General features: G+C 45.1%; 1 protein-coding gene across 5 annotated transcripts in view; it reads right to left on the reverse strand.

The window, feature by feature from the left end:
- The window catches only part of LOC8054077 (protein slit), a 133253-nt gene that overhangs the window by 59086 nt on the left and 57020 nt on the right, over positions 1–17147 (reverse strand). For 3 of the 5 annotated variants that reach the window (XM_042287278.1, XM_042287277.1, XM_029991536.4), the window contains 6 exons: positions 14735–14876; positions 11545–11616; positions 10275–10346; positions 10148–10219; positions 4403–4474; positions 1767–1838 (listed from right to left, as the gene is read on the reverse strand). In XM_042287278.1, the coding sequence (XP_042143212.1) occupies positions 1767–1838; positions 4403–4474; positions 10148–10219; positions 10275–10346; positions 11545–11616; positions 14735–14876 (502 nt within the window). Of the gene's footprint in view, positions 1–1766; positions 1839–4402; positions 4475–10147; positions 10220–10274; positions 10347–11544; positions 11617–14734; positions 14877–15761; positions 15796–17036; positions 17135–17147 lie in introns of those variants that run through there. The other 2 variants (XM_029991537.3, XM_029991538.3) reach the window with 2 other exon arrangements.

The raw sequence follows: 17147 nt of genomic DNA on the forward strand, positions 1-17147 counted from the left end.
CCCGAGGTCCTCCCGAGGCCCACCCGAAGGAACCCGAGGTCCTCCCGAAGGATCCCGAGGTCCTCTTGAGGTCCTCCCGAAGGAACCCGAGATCCTTCGGGAGGACCTCGGGTTCCTTCGGGAAAATTTACCCATAATGCACCGCGCGGTTACGCCGACGGCGACGGCGACGCCGCTCAAGCCGGAAACAGGCGCCTAAGAGCTGCGCTCTAAAATGAAAAAGATCCAGGTTTTTGCCGCCTCTCAAGCCGGGTCACATGCGCAGTGACGTTGAGGGGGTAGGCGCGGAGTTCCGGAAAAGTTCTCTCTTTAGAGCCATCAGTGAGCAGCGAGAACTCATCCGCTCGCGACCGCGTGACCTGGTGCTGGCGGGTGCAGCGCGAACAATATGGTGAAAGGAGGAAAGTTTCATCCGGGTCCGCACATACCCGTCCGGCCCTGTCCCCCTCCCCCTCCGGTTTCTGGCGGCTGTTTGCGGTAGCAGACAGAGCTGACGGTTTTGTGGACCTAGGATAGATAGCGCCACTAAAACTTCGTATAATAAAAGTTTGTCGATGATACCAGGTTTTTGACGCATTTATATATATGTTGGAACAACAAGATTTATAGAAAAGTTACCTTTTATTAAGCAGGTATTCGCACAACTTGCTATCTTTCTACAAGATTTCTCATTGACATCACGCCGTGTGTTTCTCATGGCCACCGCTCGCGGCTGCAGGTCGGGAAATATTGTAAGTTTTGCCTCGCTATTATGTGGCGGAATCGCAACATTTCGATGAAAGGAGGCGTGTTTTCTGTCATATGTGACAAGGTGAACAATATCAAAAGCAAAAGATGCCAATTCTTTTAACGTTAAAATCGTTGCACAGCTCCTTTAAGTATGAAACGGGGTATAGTAGAGGTGTGAGATTAAAATAGATGCAGCTTGTGAAAGTATTTTCTTAAATTGCGAATTAGTACAATAGAGTAGAAAGAAACTGCATGTACACTATGAATCAAAGAGATTATTATGCACATACCAGACATTTGTAATGGCGTGCTATGGACACATTATTCCATGTATGTACTTGTATATAATTACTTCTATATTATATTTTTTCTTTTCTTGGCTCAGCTACTGGTGCGCAAGGTGTTTTAAATGGAATGTATGAACTTTAAAATGGTTAAAATGTCATAACTGAGGTATTCAGTAATACAGTCTCTTGTCTCTGTTCTATTTGAATTTAGTAGTACAAACAATTGACTAACCTCAGAAGAGCTAGCAAACTAGTTTGCTGCAAACTTTACCTGGAACCATTTTGACTGGGACCATTTTGTCCGGGACCATTTTGTCCTGAACTATTTTGTCTGGGACCACTTTGTCCGGATCTCGGTTCCAATTAGACACTTAATGAGTGTCATCGAAAACCACCAAATCACTAAATTTGAGAAAGACTCGGAGCATGTGGGAAGCATGGTGGTGGGCAAAAGTTTGCGGACAGACAGCCTCAAGAAAAAGCACAGTCAATTAAGATTCCTTGCCTTGAGAACGGTTTCTCTTGAAACTGCCTTAGAAGACAGACTGCTTTCATTTCAAGCAAGCTGAGTCTGACCTCTGTCAGTGTCGTCAACATCAACCACATTCTGACTGCCCTTGAACTAGCTCCTTCATAGCTTGTGGTACTGCTCTGACCTACAGCTACAGATTAGCTAAGTATAGTGACTTGGAAATAAAACCCATATAACAAAAGAGTGTTGCGATGATGAGGAATTTTTCATAGTCTCACAGTGTTTGGATATTCTGCAGGGATGCAAAGGTGCCGGGAGCCAATGACTGAATGTTGTTGTCATAGAGAGATCTGTAAGAGAAAGACAAATTTCAGATGCCATGGGTGCCAGTAGTTTTTCATGAATGATGTGAAAATTAATAAGTGAGAAAATAATTGGTTTATTTACAGACCTGCCAGCACTGGAACACAGAATAACAGACAGCCTAGAGAATGGGGTGATTAGTGGGAGGCTATGATTGAGAAGAACATAAATGAAAACAGCAGGCAAAATCAGTCTTTTCCTTATTGTAGCGATACCTGAGTCAGCTACTGGCAGCTTCAAGACATGTTACACATGGAAATCCTGACATTTTACACGAAAGTAGCTTAATCTCTCACAATTTAAGTTGTGCAAATTTAGTGATCTGAACAATGTTGCAAAACCTAGATCATGTGAATATATCACCTCATGATGACATGTATCATTTAACCACAGCTAGCGGGAACACGGGAGCATGTGACATCGGGTATTATCATTTGGGGCACTGCCCGAATGAGTACCACACGCAAGTGGTTACCATCATTCTTCCACAAATGTTTTTATTCCAGGGAATACTCTTCCCAGTGAGGCACAGCTGACAGGCACCAAAAAAAAAAAACAACCTCGAGGAGCTACCTCTGGGCTCTTTCAACTCTTTAAGAACTACACCCACTTCAGATGAGTGGAGAGTTCTTGATCTGCAAACCTGGCATTGCACTACGAAGAATGGCAAACCAGATCCCAATCCAGGGGCTGTCCCGATAAAGGGCAGTCGGAACTTGGGATTTCGTATAAAACCAATGTGACACCTGCGCCAAATCTGAGACTGGCAATCTTATGTGAAATGCTAAGGTTGCAGTCACTGATCTCTACTATAGGGGGGCTGGATGGCGCATAGCTGCTCTCCGAGCCTGGTGCAGGTGAAGTCACCGGAAGTTTGATGCTTGTCTTGGAAGTCGGGTGTCTGCTGGGCTTCATAGTGTATTCAGTCTATGTTTTGGTTCATGCTTTCTTGTGCTTTTGGATGGGTCTCAATAATCCCGCTTTGATTTAAATCCCGCTTTGATTTAAATCCCGATAATAAGGTCTTGATTAACTAGAGTCTCAAAATGTACACACCGGATGGCTTTTGAGGAGACTTCTCAGGTCTGCATGCGTGGTTACTGCTAATTTCAATTCCCCAGGAATTGAAATTAGGGGTGGGTGTCTAAATTTTTATGCTTAGGCGGAAGGTTAGAGGGGGGAGGGGCGGCGGCATTGGGAATAGAGGAGTTGTTGCGAATTAAGGGGGTGCCTTCAGAAAAACAAAGGGGGATGTACACCCCCCCTAGGGGGAGTGTAGGGAAATCACTGGTTACTGCATAACAAGCAGGCTCTCTTGATATGACAATAAAAACTTCAGTGCCATGAACCAGCACTCGGGAGAGTTGAAAAGACTGTCAAGTGCTCGCTTCTGGGACAAGCCGCTTACTTCCGGTGGCTTCATACCTGTCTGCTCAATGCACCATCCAGCCCCCTAGTGGAGATCAGTAGTTGCATTCACAAACTGCGCAGAATGAAAATTGCTCGACTTTTCTTCATTCCATAATATACCGAAATTCTGCTGTGCACTGCTTAAGTCAAAACATTTCAAGATACTTTTTCTGAGACCGCTTTTTGCCGAGAGTCATGGCTGATGGTAAACAAGGCAAACACGATGAACAAAGAACATGAAAGCTGAAACGCGAGCTGAATGAATAGTGGTATAGTGAACTAAGAGGGGGTGGTTTGACAATTGCTTGCTTTACCCACTGAGCAAGAGTGGTCCTGCGATTGACATTATAGGGCAGAGTATTACCTGCAAGTCGAGAGTAGCGCCACAAATGTCACAATGCCATCGTGTGCTCATGGTAAGCCCACTTACTAGGAGCACAGGAAGGCACTGCCGTCAAATTAGCGATGATAATTCCCTCCATATGCTGAATCACGAGACCGCTCTCACCTGCGCAATCGTTCACACCTCCCCCTTTTAGCCTACCATACTTGGGGCTCTGATAGGAACCATACGCTGCACGAAGCATCGTCACCAAAAATAAAATTAGCTCTGGAAAAGCGAGTCTCACTCTGTCAACTTACACACTGTATGCAAACATGGAAATGTGAAAATAATTATAAAATTAAAATAAAAAAATGAATAGTATGTTCTCACCCGAGTTTCAAAGTATTCTGACTTGAATCTTCTTGCTCTGAGTGATGCTGCATTATTGCATGCTGTCTCATATTGCTTTTCATATGTCCAGAAGCTCAACTTATTTCGAGACATAAGACACCTTGTTGCAAGCTGTCTGAATACCTGTCTGGTCCTATTTCATGCAAAATTATCAAATTGAGGACTGCAACAGAAGAAAGAATGCAACTAGTGGCAACGCCGGTTCCTGTATGTCAATTAACAGCTAACAGTATGTCAGCAGTTGAGACGCGTGTGTTTGTCCCTTTCTTCTCATCCGTTCATCTCCGGTTTAACTAGTGTGTAAGATATCCTGTTCCAGGAGATGTTGGAGTGCACATGAACAGCAGAAATAAAGTGCCATTACCAGCTGAAGAAAGACAGCAAAAAGCGCTGCAATACACTTACAGCAGATTCAAGTTGTGAAGATCTCGGAACATATCCTTCCTGATGCATGATATGCTGTTGGCATTGAGAAGCCTGCAAATATGAGCAGGCTATTATTAAAGGCCAACTTCAATAAAAAAAAAACATTATTTCAGCTCCCATAAATCGTCAACCTGCCTGCCTGCAAATACCTGCAAATGCAAGGCATACAAGACAAAGAATACAATACCAATGTGAATCTCCAAAAATTTTAGTTTCAAGCACCCAGTGGAATTGCTGTGATCTCATCTGAAGACATTCCTCTGCCATCCCCAACCAAGGTGGCTATAGATCAGGGGTGGCCAGGCTGGCCTGGCCTAAGAGCCGCAAACAAAACCATGGAACTTCTGAGAGCCGCGGGGGGGGGGGGGGGGGGCAAACTTAATTTTTGTTCAGAGTCTGACTGTACGTATGGGGGCATAAGGCTGTACGACTGTACGTATGGGAGTAAAAGGCTGTCAAACTGCAAGCTGCAGTGTGCTTTATTCTGAAATCTCTTTATTTTCCTGGGGAAACGCGGAAAGGGGCGAAGGGGGGGGGGGGGGGGGGTTGCCCCTTACGAGGAATCCGCGAGCCGCACTTGGACCAGGAAAGAGCCGCATGCGGCCCGCGAGCCACGGTTTGGCCACCCCTGCTATAGATAGTCACTAGTCAGCACTCCTCCTTCGAGAATGCACTGCATCTTCCTATGACACAGGCTTGGACAAACATATTAAAATACAAATGCAAAATTAATAATAAAAAAAAAAACTCGAGGTACACCTACGCACTTCTTATGAGTTGTGAATGCGAAAGCATGTACGTCATTCTTTTGCTCCCTTATTTCGTCTGCAGCATATTTGCGTTGATGGCAGAGCGGCATACACTGCCAGCGAGAAGAGGGCCCCTTTCCTCGCTGCTCTGACTTTGGACGTTTTGGGTGAGCGGCGCGCTGACGGATATGCAGCGCCATGGGGTGGCAGTCGTTGAAACTGACGCGCAACGGCCAATGGGAACCTCGTCGACGCGTGCCAGCCAATAAGACTGAAGCCAAAGATCCATCAGCTTTACTCCGCTCCTTTGGGATCAGGGTTAGGTGCCATTGGCTAGCTTTTTGCGTGGTCTCATAGCTGGGAGCTGGCTTCACTCGAAGAAAGGATTTAAGGTGCCGTTTGGCGCGGTTTCAAAGCTGATGACGTTGGCTCGCTTCATGAGACAGTTAATGTTTTCGCATTAAAACAAACTGGAAATACATGGGGTGGCACAAACATCTGGATACCCTCTAACCAGCACCTCCATGGAGTAGGCTGAAAGTTTTATCAAAGCTGTATTTTAGTGCTCGGTTTTACCTTGTAAAATTTCAAGGCACAGCACCATTCCTGTAAAAAATGAAAACGAAATCACTGCAAATTTTAACTCCTGATGCCGATGTGACGGGCATGTCGGGACGATTGTCAGTGCAAAGAGCTCCCCAGCAGTCACTATGGGACCGAATCAACAATCTGCTGCCAACCTAGTCGGAGCTCTACCACAAGCCCTTCCATTACGGCCTCGCCCGAGAAACAGAGTGGCCGGATTAAGCTCTGTGCACCAGCAATCTCGGAGGCAACGGGCCGACAGTTAAGTTGTGTGCCACTTGCCGCAATCAGAAAATGGCCCAATGGTGGCGGTCAATCAAATTCAGAATTATCCTTGTCCAACGTACCTTGCCTCTAAAATTATTCATGTGCAGGGAGGTTAATGAGAGGTGAAGTGAAGCTTTTGACAAGCTGCTGTCCAAAGCTTTGCTCACCCATCCTGCCTGTTTTCAATGACCTGAGGCATCACCTGTCGACAGTAGCGCTGAACACGACTGTCAGCTCAACTTGGCCGTCTGCATCGGCATGTCACTCAAAGGTTTCATTTTCATAGGAACAGAGAGCCTTGAAATTTAGGGAAAAAAGGCAAATTCAGCTTTTGTAGAAATACGGGTTCCGGAGTAAACATATTCGGTAGCCTCTCTCTCTTCGTCCTGGTTGGGCAGGAAGGAGAGCATGGCTTCTTTGTATACACTTTGGGGCAGAAGAATCTCGTGATTGGAACAAATGCTCTTTTTGGGGGAGCTGTATCTAGTTCATGGTGTCACAGTGAGCCAATGGGATATACCAGTGAAGCAGTTTGCAGTCAGATAGTGCTCGTCTCCTAACCACATATTCTCGAAAGAGTATTTCTACAAGAGGTGAATTTCTTGCTTGATATCTGGATGTTTGGCTCTCGAGACCAAACACTGATGACAGCCAGTCTCATTATTTTGCATCACCATCTAGCCTAAGTTTGTGCTTGCTGTGGATTATACTTCACACTTCCATTCGGCCATTTGGGATCACATGGTGCAATGCCGAATGCAATGATGGAAGTGGCATTTGGCTTTTTGTAGCAGGGTCTGTAGGGTTGAGGGTTACTCTTTGATACTGAAGCATATTACTTATTACCGTTTGTAATAAAAACAGGGTACAAAACACAAAGCTTTCTTTTTAGAAACAAGGCTCTGGTCAGAGTAGGTTCAATTTACAGTGGCTACTAAAAATGGTTAAAAACTGAATCTAGCACAACACTTCAATTGGGATACAGCCTTTCTTCCCTCCCACTTTTACACGGGGTAGTTTATTTAGCCTATAAGTATAATTTCCGTAAAATGCCAGCCCAAACCAGCATATACAGTAACACGTCTATCAATAAAAATGCGTCCCCCAAGCTTTATAAACCTACCGAACTGAAGATTCTGATATGATAAACTGCCAAAACTGCTCTTTAGCAGCGTTGGAACTAGACTCGAGTCAAAGTTTGCTGCTCTTTCGATCACATTTTTTTCTCTTTCTCAGCACAGCTTTTTTAAAATTGGAGATCAGCCTACAATTAAGACCAAAGATGGCAGACTTGCAATAGTACTGAGTATAATTTTCGAGCCTACCGCGCTAACCCAGGTGCTTGCCCATGTCAGCCGCTGCTCAGACCATAGCCTTCTATATAGTGCCCAGACATTTCAGAAAGGTATAATACAAAATTTGGGGGAGGGATTTCCCCCCGTTTCACTACCATTACCCTCCCCCTCTCTCTTTCTATCTCTCCCAAACAATTTCTATGGCACTTCCAAACCCCTATTTTTTTGTGTGTGTGTGTTGGTCGTACCTCGCCATCCCCCGTCGCCCCTTCATCTCTCAGACACTATTAACGTCACTACATACACCGCCTCTGAATGACCCTGGTAGCGTTGTTGACGGTGGCATAAGATGACCTCTAAAGCCGCATACACCGCGCACAGCTTCACAATATCACAAAGTTCAAATTTCACCTCGATTCCGAAGCAAAGATTTTTGGCCTCCAATAATTCCTTCCAAAAGTTGTGAAACGTCACTCTTTCATCGCCTATAACTTCTACAAACGACAATCTTGCGACGGGAAAGTTCAGAGTATTCACATTCTGCCTAGGGACGATCTAGACAGCATTGATTCTAACGCGGTATAGGGATGTAGGGACATGTGGGCGAGACGTCATCAGTGAAGCCGTTCAATCGGCTGGCCCCACGGTGTTGCTTGCGTGGGCTTCGATGAAGCTCGCTACTACGTTGAGTTTCCATATCTCGCTGGAATCTAAGCACTGAAAGAGTTTAAATGATTGACATATCGTCCCGGGTGACGCCATTGCTGCAAGAATCCAATCAGCACGCATGGCGAACTTCAGCCCCAACTTTGTGTTTGACGAGTTTAGCGACCCAGTAAGATGAGGCTGATATGCCTTTCCTACCACAGCGAGATCAGTGCTCTTAGGATTCACAATGTGAACAGTGAAGAATCATAAAATTTCAATAGGCTTTTGGAAGAGATGCTTTATGTGCAACAGGTCTTATTAAATAAAAATGTTTTATTTAGGATTATTCACAATTTTGCACATACCTTCCATTTGGAAGACAAAACCGAATTGCTACTTTTGCATCGCAATATTGTTTATGCGAAAAATAGACTTTGATATTAAAGCAAAGAGCACTTGTTTAGATAAGAGATGGAATGTTTCGGTGTAAGACTACAAAAGTTCATAAAAAAGATTTGAGTTACAGGGTGTCCCAAAAAAAAATTTACAGGTTTTGTTTTCACCGCAAAAATAAACTAGGCATCGCCGAACCCTCATTCTGCGGCCAAAGGTAGCGCTCGAGGTCCGAACCAGATGCCAAAGTTTCCGCATGAACCGATATCTTATTCAAAAGTTATAAGTGATTCTCTGCAAATTAAAATGGGAAAATGGTGGCCAATGGAGCTCCACAATACATGGAGCTGTAAGGCGCCAGAAACCGAAAACGGGCGGAAATGGGCTCTATTTTCCCACTGAAATTTTCAGAAAATCACTTATAGCTTTTAGATAAAATATTGGTTCGTGCTGAAACTTTGGCATCCTGTTCAAACCTCTAGCGCTACCTTTGGGCCGAGAATGAGCGTTCGGCGATGCCTAGTTTATGTTTGCAGTGAAAAAAACCTTGTAAATTTTTTGGGAGGACACTCTGTGCACAATTATTCAAATAGTGCAACTATCCGACTTCAACGCTCATTTTACAAATGCTCAAAATATACCTACTGGCATGGAAGCTCACACTCTTTCGAGACAAAATTGTAAGCGGTCAGTTTTCTCGAACAAAATTTTACACGCTTCTTTGTGCATCCTTATTTTTTTTTTACTTTTCCTAAACTGTTAAGGCTAAGACGCCGCCTAATAGGCTGAAATGCGCTACCGTAATATCCCTAGAGATAGCCCCCTCAAAGTCGAAAGCACATAGAGTGGAAATAAGGAGTGGGCTAACTTTCGGTGCTTGGTCAAAAAAAAAGTTGAAGAAATGCTAGTCTTAGATTCTGTGACCTGCGAATGATTGCAGGGAGGCCAACGATGAACCAAAGACGACTGTCCTTCCCAGTCAGCAATGTTCGCTTATCTCCCGTCTTGGCTAAGTAGCACCATTCCTGCTGAGGTCACCATTGGCCAGAGCCCTGCAATTATTAGCAGTGGGCTATCTTTTGGCGTTTTATAGAAAAATAGCAAGTCGTGCCAAAATACGGGGCGGATTATCTTTCGGGAGTGGGGCTATCTCTCCGGATATTACGGCAGTGTATAGGAGGAACCGGTGGCTGAGTGCGTCAGCGCACAGCAGCTCGGACCATATGAAATGAAAGCGCGGGCTCCAAGAGCCAGGGATCCAGGGCTCAATCCCCGCACCTGCCCGTTTCGATCTGGACAAGTGTCGTACCGGCGTGCGGTCGTGTATCACTACTGAGTCATCTGTGCCAAAGGCCCCAGGCTATACTTGGTTTCTCCTCGAACGCAGCCCATGCTACGAGCCAATGGGACCACTCAAACAGCACCAAAAGCGGAGTCATGATGTTCGTCATGTTTTTATACCTGTTTTATCATATCTAATCATGTACAGGGACGGTGCAGTGACTTGCACTTCTACTACTATGCATGTTAGTGGTTGTACGTGTTCCTGCCTTCGATTACAGTCCGACTTACGATGAAACAAACTATAGCATGTCATACTGCACTGGCTAAATTTCGCATTTGCGAACCAGTGCCACCATATAACGAAGGCAACCGACCTTCCGCTGTCCAAACGCTCGCGTCCGCTTTGTGCTACACTAGCTGCCCACCGTACGCGGGAGCTCCGAGACATCCATTTGGTACCTGGAGCCTGAGAAGCCGTGGGGCCGAGTGAAAAGTGTACTCACAGCAGCTGCAACGACGTCAATCCGTGAAACAGGCCCGGAGGCAAATCCGAAATGTTGTTCCCATACAGGACCCTGTTGAGCAAGCAATTGAGAAAAGGCCCCTGGCTGCAGGCTGGGCACTGCTTACAGAGAGGTGAGTGATGTGAGGCCGCTAAAGGCGTCCGGCGCCACCTTGGAGATCAGGTTGCCACTCAAGTCTCTGCGGAAGAAGAAGCACCATAAGGACGCCCCCCCAGAAATGCGAAAGCCACTGACAGCCTTCTTATGTTCACATTCATTGCTTCGGCATTCATTCTTATCGACTAAGGCCACAATCTCACTGGCTGCACAGCAATAATAATTAGATGCACGAGGCTCACCATGCCCTGCGTTACAAAAGCTACACAAAAAGACTATAAAAAACTTCACGAAATACTCAGAAAACAGGGAAGCACAATGAACTAGGAGAGGGAAAAAAAAAAAGCATCAACTAGCGTACGATAAAAGACTCAATTGGCTATCTTGCCACGTGTCATCCGTGGAATAACGCAAAATTTAAGTGTGCTTTGCAGTCTGTTCTTAGCGAGCCAACTATACATCAATTTTTGTATTTTCGTTTTTTATTAACTTCTGCTGGCCTTCTCCCCACAGAGCAGAACCCAATAGCTACAGGATCTAGAACAGAGCCCAATTACTATATTTCTGGCTTGACCAGATTTGAACCGGAACTTGTTCAGATCTGAAAAAGCCAGAAATAGTTCTTTAGTGTTATTGACCTTAACTTTAAAACAAGAACCAAATGAAAAAAAAAGAAAAAAATTCTGAAGCTGTATTATTTTTAGCTATTGACTCAAATACTGTTTTAAACATCAATTCAGCATTTTTTTGTTGATATTTTTGTATCATATGTTACCTTAGCTTTGAATATGAAAGTGACAAAGACTAACCAAAATTTGAATTGCAACTTTTAATCTATGCAGGATTGAAGAAAAAAAAGCATGAGGTGGCACACAAACAACTACAGTTTTTCACCTATTACTTAGTTAACTGGGTTTGCCTTAGAATATTATAGTATGTCATGATCACCTTTTTGCTTGCAAACTTGCACCATGTTAATAGCCTAGTGTAGTGGCATAATCTAGAAAAGGGATGTGTGTCCAAATGATTGTTGGCACATTCCTTGCACAGGCATTCTATGTGTGGGGGAGCCCTTCTAGTGCTTCCAATTGCACTCATGAAGGAATTGCTAGCCAATGGGTGATTAATGCACAGGCAACCTGGCCTGTAGACTCGATCCTCGTCTGTGCCACCAGAGAGCCCCACTACGCTCGGCTCCCAGGAAAATAATAAGTAGTGGTCTTACACACAGTGTGAAGTTGTGTCAAACACAGCGAAAAAAACAACAACAAAGGACTCACATTCGTCGTATCCACTTGAGCTGGGCGAAGGCGTGCGATGGAATTTCAGTGATACGATTCTGTTCCAGTCTCCTGAAAGGAGACAAACACAATGTCATTGCTGATGAGAGCAGAGTATGCCTGAAGGCCTGCTATGAAACAAAGCTTCAAGCTTTGCTGCATGAGGCAATAGCATGGCCAACAGATCTCACAACGAGTCTGATTACTCCAGAGAAAGGCTGAGAAAGGTTATGCACATAGTGTGACCTGTACAAGGAGCTCAAATAGTCAACTACAACCCCACCCCGATCAGCACACAGACTCCACGAGGTCGAAAAAATAATGACTGCGGGTGTTCAATCAGGGAGATCAGTGGTCGAGTGTGTTAGTGCACAGCAGATCGGAGAACGTGAAGCAAAAGCTCACGCTGCAGAACCCAGGTATCCGGGGTTCATTCCCCACCCCTGCCCATTTCGATCTGGATGAGCATCCTACCGGCATGCGGTCGTGTATCACTGCTGCACGATGCAGGTTAAAGAGCCCAGGCTAGCAGTGGTACTGGCTACATTTGACACCGGGTGTAGGAAAAAGATGTCCCCAGAATAAATGTCCCCGGAAAAAAAGGCCCCGGAAAATAGGACCCTGGAAGAAATGGCCCCAAATGGAAAGTAGGAAAAAATGGCCCCGAGTGGGTAAAAAAAAAATATTTCCCACAGAAACCATTTTGAAATGGGAAATAATAACCTTGCCAAGTTCTCACCTAACTGTTATCACATTATAGTTTGAAGTTCTGTCCTTTTTTTAATTTGAAATAAAATTATAAACTAGGAGATGCACTTCAACACACTGACGTGAACATTTTGAGTACCACGCAGAAACGTTACATTTCAGTGCCGCATGATACTCCTCACAGAGGTCCTTGACGCGGCGTTGCTTTTTGACAAGCACTGACTTGTGCCTCTTATTGGGAGGATTGCCGACCGGGTCCTTGGCCATCTTTATGATTACGGACGATTCCTTCGAGCGTACTGCGTCGATGGCCTTTCACACCATTGGATGGCTCATGGCTGTGACCGACAATGCTTCCAAACCTTGCATTTCACGTTTCACACCAGTGTGCCCAAGTGCATCTGCCTAATTCTTTTCATTACCAAATAAAAAAATAATTATCACACTTCATACCAGAATGTAATTACTGTGTTGGGGGGCAAGTCTGTGAGGCTACTACACCTCTCATTTCCAAATAAGTTCCGAGGGAAATATGTTACAGCGGAGCGGTATATGACTTGTTGGTCGGACTTTTTCTTGTCGGCGTCCTCACGGAAAAAAAACCCATCAGCGATTGAAGCGAAAAGTGCAGACATCATGCATACAACACAGGGACTCTAAACTCATCAAACACACAGTTGGGGCCAAAGTTCACAGAGCGTACCGATTAGACTATCACGACGATGACTTTGCGCTTTTGTCGCTGGCGTCCAACTGGCGCGCTTCGCGAACTTTCGGCTCCAAATTTATGTTTGACGAGTTAATGGCCCCTGCATTTGTTTCAATAAAGAACAAGCACAAAACAAGCATCTGAACCAGATAATTGATGATAAGGCACTCCTGATAACAATTCAAAGCACATAGCGCTCACCACATATGTTTCCTGGTAAAGATTACTGTTGCACAAGCTGCCACGGCGATGGCAGCTTGCGACGTGGGGAGTGACATCACTATAATCTGTTGCAACTCAAGAAGGTAGGACGAGAGAAAGGAAGGCCGGGGAGGAGGAAGCCGACGGAACGCTAAAGAGAGAAGGAGGTTTTCCCTTCTCTTCTCCAGCGTTCCGTCTGCTTCCTCCTCCCCGGCCCTCCTTTCCCTCACCCTACCTTCTTGAGTTGCGACGGACTATAGCCTTTTATATATAAAAGAAGAACCCGCCTACACTCCGCTTCACCTTACGTCTCGACGCAGCGGATGCTACGAGCTATCCTAGCTAATCTTGTTTCGTGGACGTAGCCTGTGATTCGCTTTCCGCACGTCACTGTGTCCCCTCTCTAAGGTCACGTGAAACTCACACGGCCTTGAATTGGCTCCGATGGCTCGTAACATCTGCTGCGCTTGGACGTAAGGTGAAATGGAGTACAGCAATTGATTTCATTGTTGTTGCAGCACTGCTATGGGTAGGCCACGCATAGTTAGGACTAAACGAGGAGCAGCGCGAATACGAAGAGCAGCAAAGGGAAAAGAAATGGCAATACGACCAGCGGCGGCATTTGGTATAGTGCAGTGGGCAATCATAGCAGGTGATACCACAGCTTCGCTGGCCAACCACCTTCACAGAGTAAATTGGAGCCCCAACTTTTTTTTCTATCCCGAGCAGTGAGAGCGACGTAAGGGACACAAATTCGAACGTTACAAACAATGAAGGGCCTCAGATCTCTCCTTTGGACACGAGAGTGCCTACGGCTGTGGTCACCACTAGTCGAGAAGGGTCGTCAAGAAACCAATCAGATATGGGTTTGACGAATAACTGTTAGTCAAGTAGTTGTTAGTGTTGACGAGTTACATTTACATGCTTTTGTTTAGTGTGCTTTTCTTGTCTCTCCTAGAAGGAGAGATGTGGTATCAGCGTGGTAAGGGTGATCTGCCAACACCATGACAAAGCTCCACGCGGCAGATAGGGCATGTGATGTGTGTACGATGCTGGCAATAAAACAAGCGAGCGGAATAAAACGAGGGTTCTTTTACCCACACGACAGTACCATCTAAGCTAGTGATGCTATGCGCCATTTATAACACTGTCAAAAGTTTTTCGAGCTAAAAAAAAAAGAATGATGCGCGAAAAAAATGAAAGTACACATACGAGAATCGCTTCCACAGCTATCCGACAGATGGTACCAGTGGGTTGTCACAACTTAGAGGTTTCAAGGTGTTCGGTTGTAAGCAGACGCAAGGTGTGTAAACCAGCTTTCAGCCACGCTACCCCTAAGTGCCGTTCACACACTTGCAACTGAGTAAGACCGAGAGAGACAAGACCGGTTTTTAAGCCTCTTGCGACTGCGGAGGACAGGATGCGCTGCTGCAGAGCAGGTCCTCTGCCGTCACAAGAGGCTTAAAAATCGGTATTGTCTCTCTCCGCCCTACTTGGTTTACCCCCAAAGACTGAAGAGTCCAAAGGGCACGCCAAGGGCGCTCGAGGGGAGGGTCAAAAGGATGCACTCACAGTTCAGTAGTACCAGGTGGCAACCGCCGTGGCAGCGCAGTGAGACCCCGGAGTCGGCAGTCGACCACACCCTCCTCGCAGGTGCACGGAAAAGGGCAGGAAGCCTCAGTGACGCAAGCCACAGAGGGCGGCAGCACACTCCCTGGACGAGGAGTCCGCGTTAAAGAAGCACTCCGGCGTTTTCTCTGTGATCCCCGACTTGCCTTAGAATTGACCAAACGGGCTAACAAACACAGCCAATTAGTAACCCAAATATTAAGCCAAAAAAGTTTTTTTTCTGCGAAGATATTGAATTTACAATTTCGGTCGTCAAGTGTTTTTCAAACTAAAAATTTCTACTGGCAACGACGAAAAAGTGACTCCAGCGGCAGGCAGTGGTTCACTCTCTGGACCGTAGAATTTGTTCCCAAGTGATTACAAGCCGCTTCGTTATGATATGCCTAGAAGGCGCCCCCGACTGGTGAGGTTACCGCGTCCAAAGAAGTGGTTTCTCGATTTCCGCCTGGTGACTTCGTAGAAGTGTCATGCTGTCGCCGGTCGCGATCCTGGCGGCATCCCAGCAGCCGCAGCGTGTGGCAGATACCTGTTCTGCTGCAGGTCGCCCTCCAGTGTAACAGTCCACGGAAGGTCAGGCAGCCAGAAGTTGGGACGCCGCGACGACAGTGACACTCACATTCGCTCGTGCTTTTCGCCATCACTTCTACGACTAACCACCAGGATGGTGACATCCGACAGCATGACACTCCAGCTTCTGTGACATCATTTGTTGCCACTTTGGGGATCACTTTGGACGTATGGGCAGAATACGACGCTAGACACATCAGTCGGAGACGCACTCCAGTCCCCGTGGCTTCATTGTGTCAAATGAATGCTATGGAAGCTCACTGCAGCACCTGCACAACAGCACGAAACAAATGTTCGGCATACTCTGTTTTTTAAACTGCCCACTCGACCTGCAAGCCTGTCTGCTAGTGATATCACAGCACCGAAAAGTGTGGGTATATTTGAATGTCGGTTTGGGCATCACCTTCATTTGCCGATTTCATAATAATTATTCTCAATTCAGATACTCAATAGCCTACCAGAAAAGGTAAAAGCCGGGAGATTTAGAAAATATAGTTGTTGATAGGTTACAAGTTCAGGGCGAGAGAAAAGAAGGCTGCAGGAGGAAGCAGGTGGAATGCTGGAGCGAGGCGGATGTTTTCTCCTTTCCTCTTCATCATTTCATCTGCTTCCTCATCTCCCAGCCTTCTTTTCACTCACCCTGAATTCTTAGCCTCTCATCAACTATGGTTGGGGTAGCTAAAAAAATTCTCTGGAACACACCCAAGAAATCCCAATGGCAAATTTTTTTTTTTTTTTCTCGCCCGATTTGGATTAAAGGGTTACATTTACTTTTATTTTCTGTGCGGCGATATGACCCTATTTTTTCCTGATCTATTCTAGCTCTCGAGAAAATTGCGACTTTGTGGCACATGTTTTTGCCCACCTTTTTTTACAATACTTACCTCAAAAACTACGGAAAAGTATGTCTATATCTTCTTAAAATAAAAAAAAAGAGCACAAAAAAGATATTTATAGTGTTGGAATCATCTTAAAAAATGGTCATCACACACTGAAATCTTTTTAGTTATATTTAGAAATGAGTCACAATCTTACAGTAAAAATTCTTTGGAAGTCCTAGTCTTATTGCACTCCCAATTTATGAAGTATCAAATCTATAAAAACATCATAACAATCCAAGCTCAAGATCCAAAGATGAAGATGAGCATAACTCTGTGTTTTGAAAAAAAGAAGTCAGAAAAGTTAGAATTCCCCCCAAGATAATCAGGTGGGTTCAGGCCTACCTGGAAAGCCGAGGCAATTTGTTGATGTAAACAAGTTACTCTTATTTTCTACATGTTAAATCCGGTGTATCCCAAGCATCCGTCTTTGAGCCGCTACTCTTTATTATTCATATTAATGATCTAACTGAATTCGTTGGCCCAAGTGTTTCACTGCAATTGTTCGCAGATGACTGGTATTTTTGCTGAGGTTTCAAATATCAAAGACCAGAAAACTCTTAACCGCAGACTAAATTCAGTAACTGAATGGGACATGATGATTAACTATTACTATAAGACTGTTTATCTTAAAATAATAAATAAAAAATCCCATCTGTTATTGACGTGTAACATAGGTCATAACCTAATTAATGACGTTTCAGAGTTCAAATATTTAGGGTTAACTCTTAGAGGTAATCTGATGTGATCAAGACATATAGATATTATATGTTCACAGGCCCGTAAAAAACTGGGCTTACTTAGGCGACGGCTCAGCAACATCCCGAGCAATGTTAAACTCCTGGCCTATAAAACCGTCATCTTGTTCGTGACTGGAAGGAAGCGCTGAAAGACAGAACAAAAGAAGTGGG

This window comes from Ixodes scapularis, unplaced genomic scaffold, assembly GCF_016920785.2.
Source record: "Ixodes scapularis isolate PalLabHiFi unplaced genomic scaffold, ASM1692078v2 PGA_scaffold9__187_contigs__length_104089568, whole genome shotgun sequence".
Classification (NCBI taxonomy): domain Eukaryota; kingdom Metazoa; phylum Arthropoda; class Arachnida; order Ixodida; family Ixodidae; genus Ixodes; species Ixodes scapularis.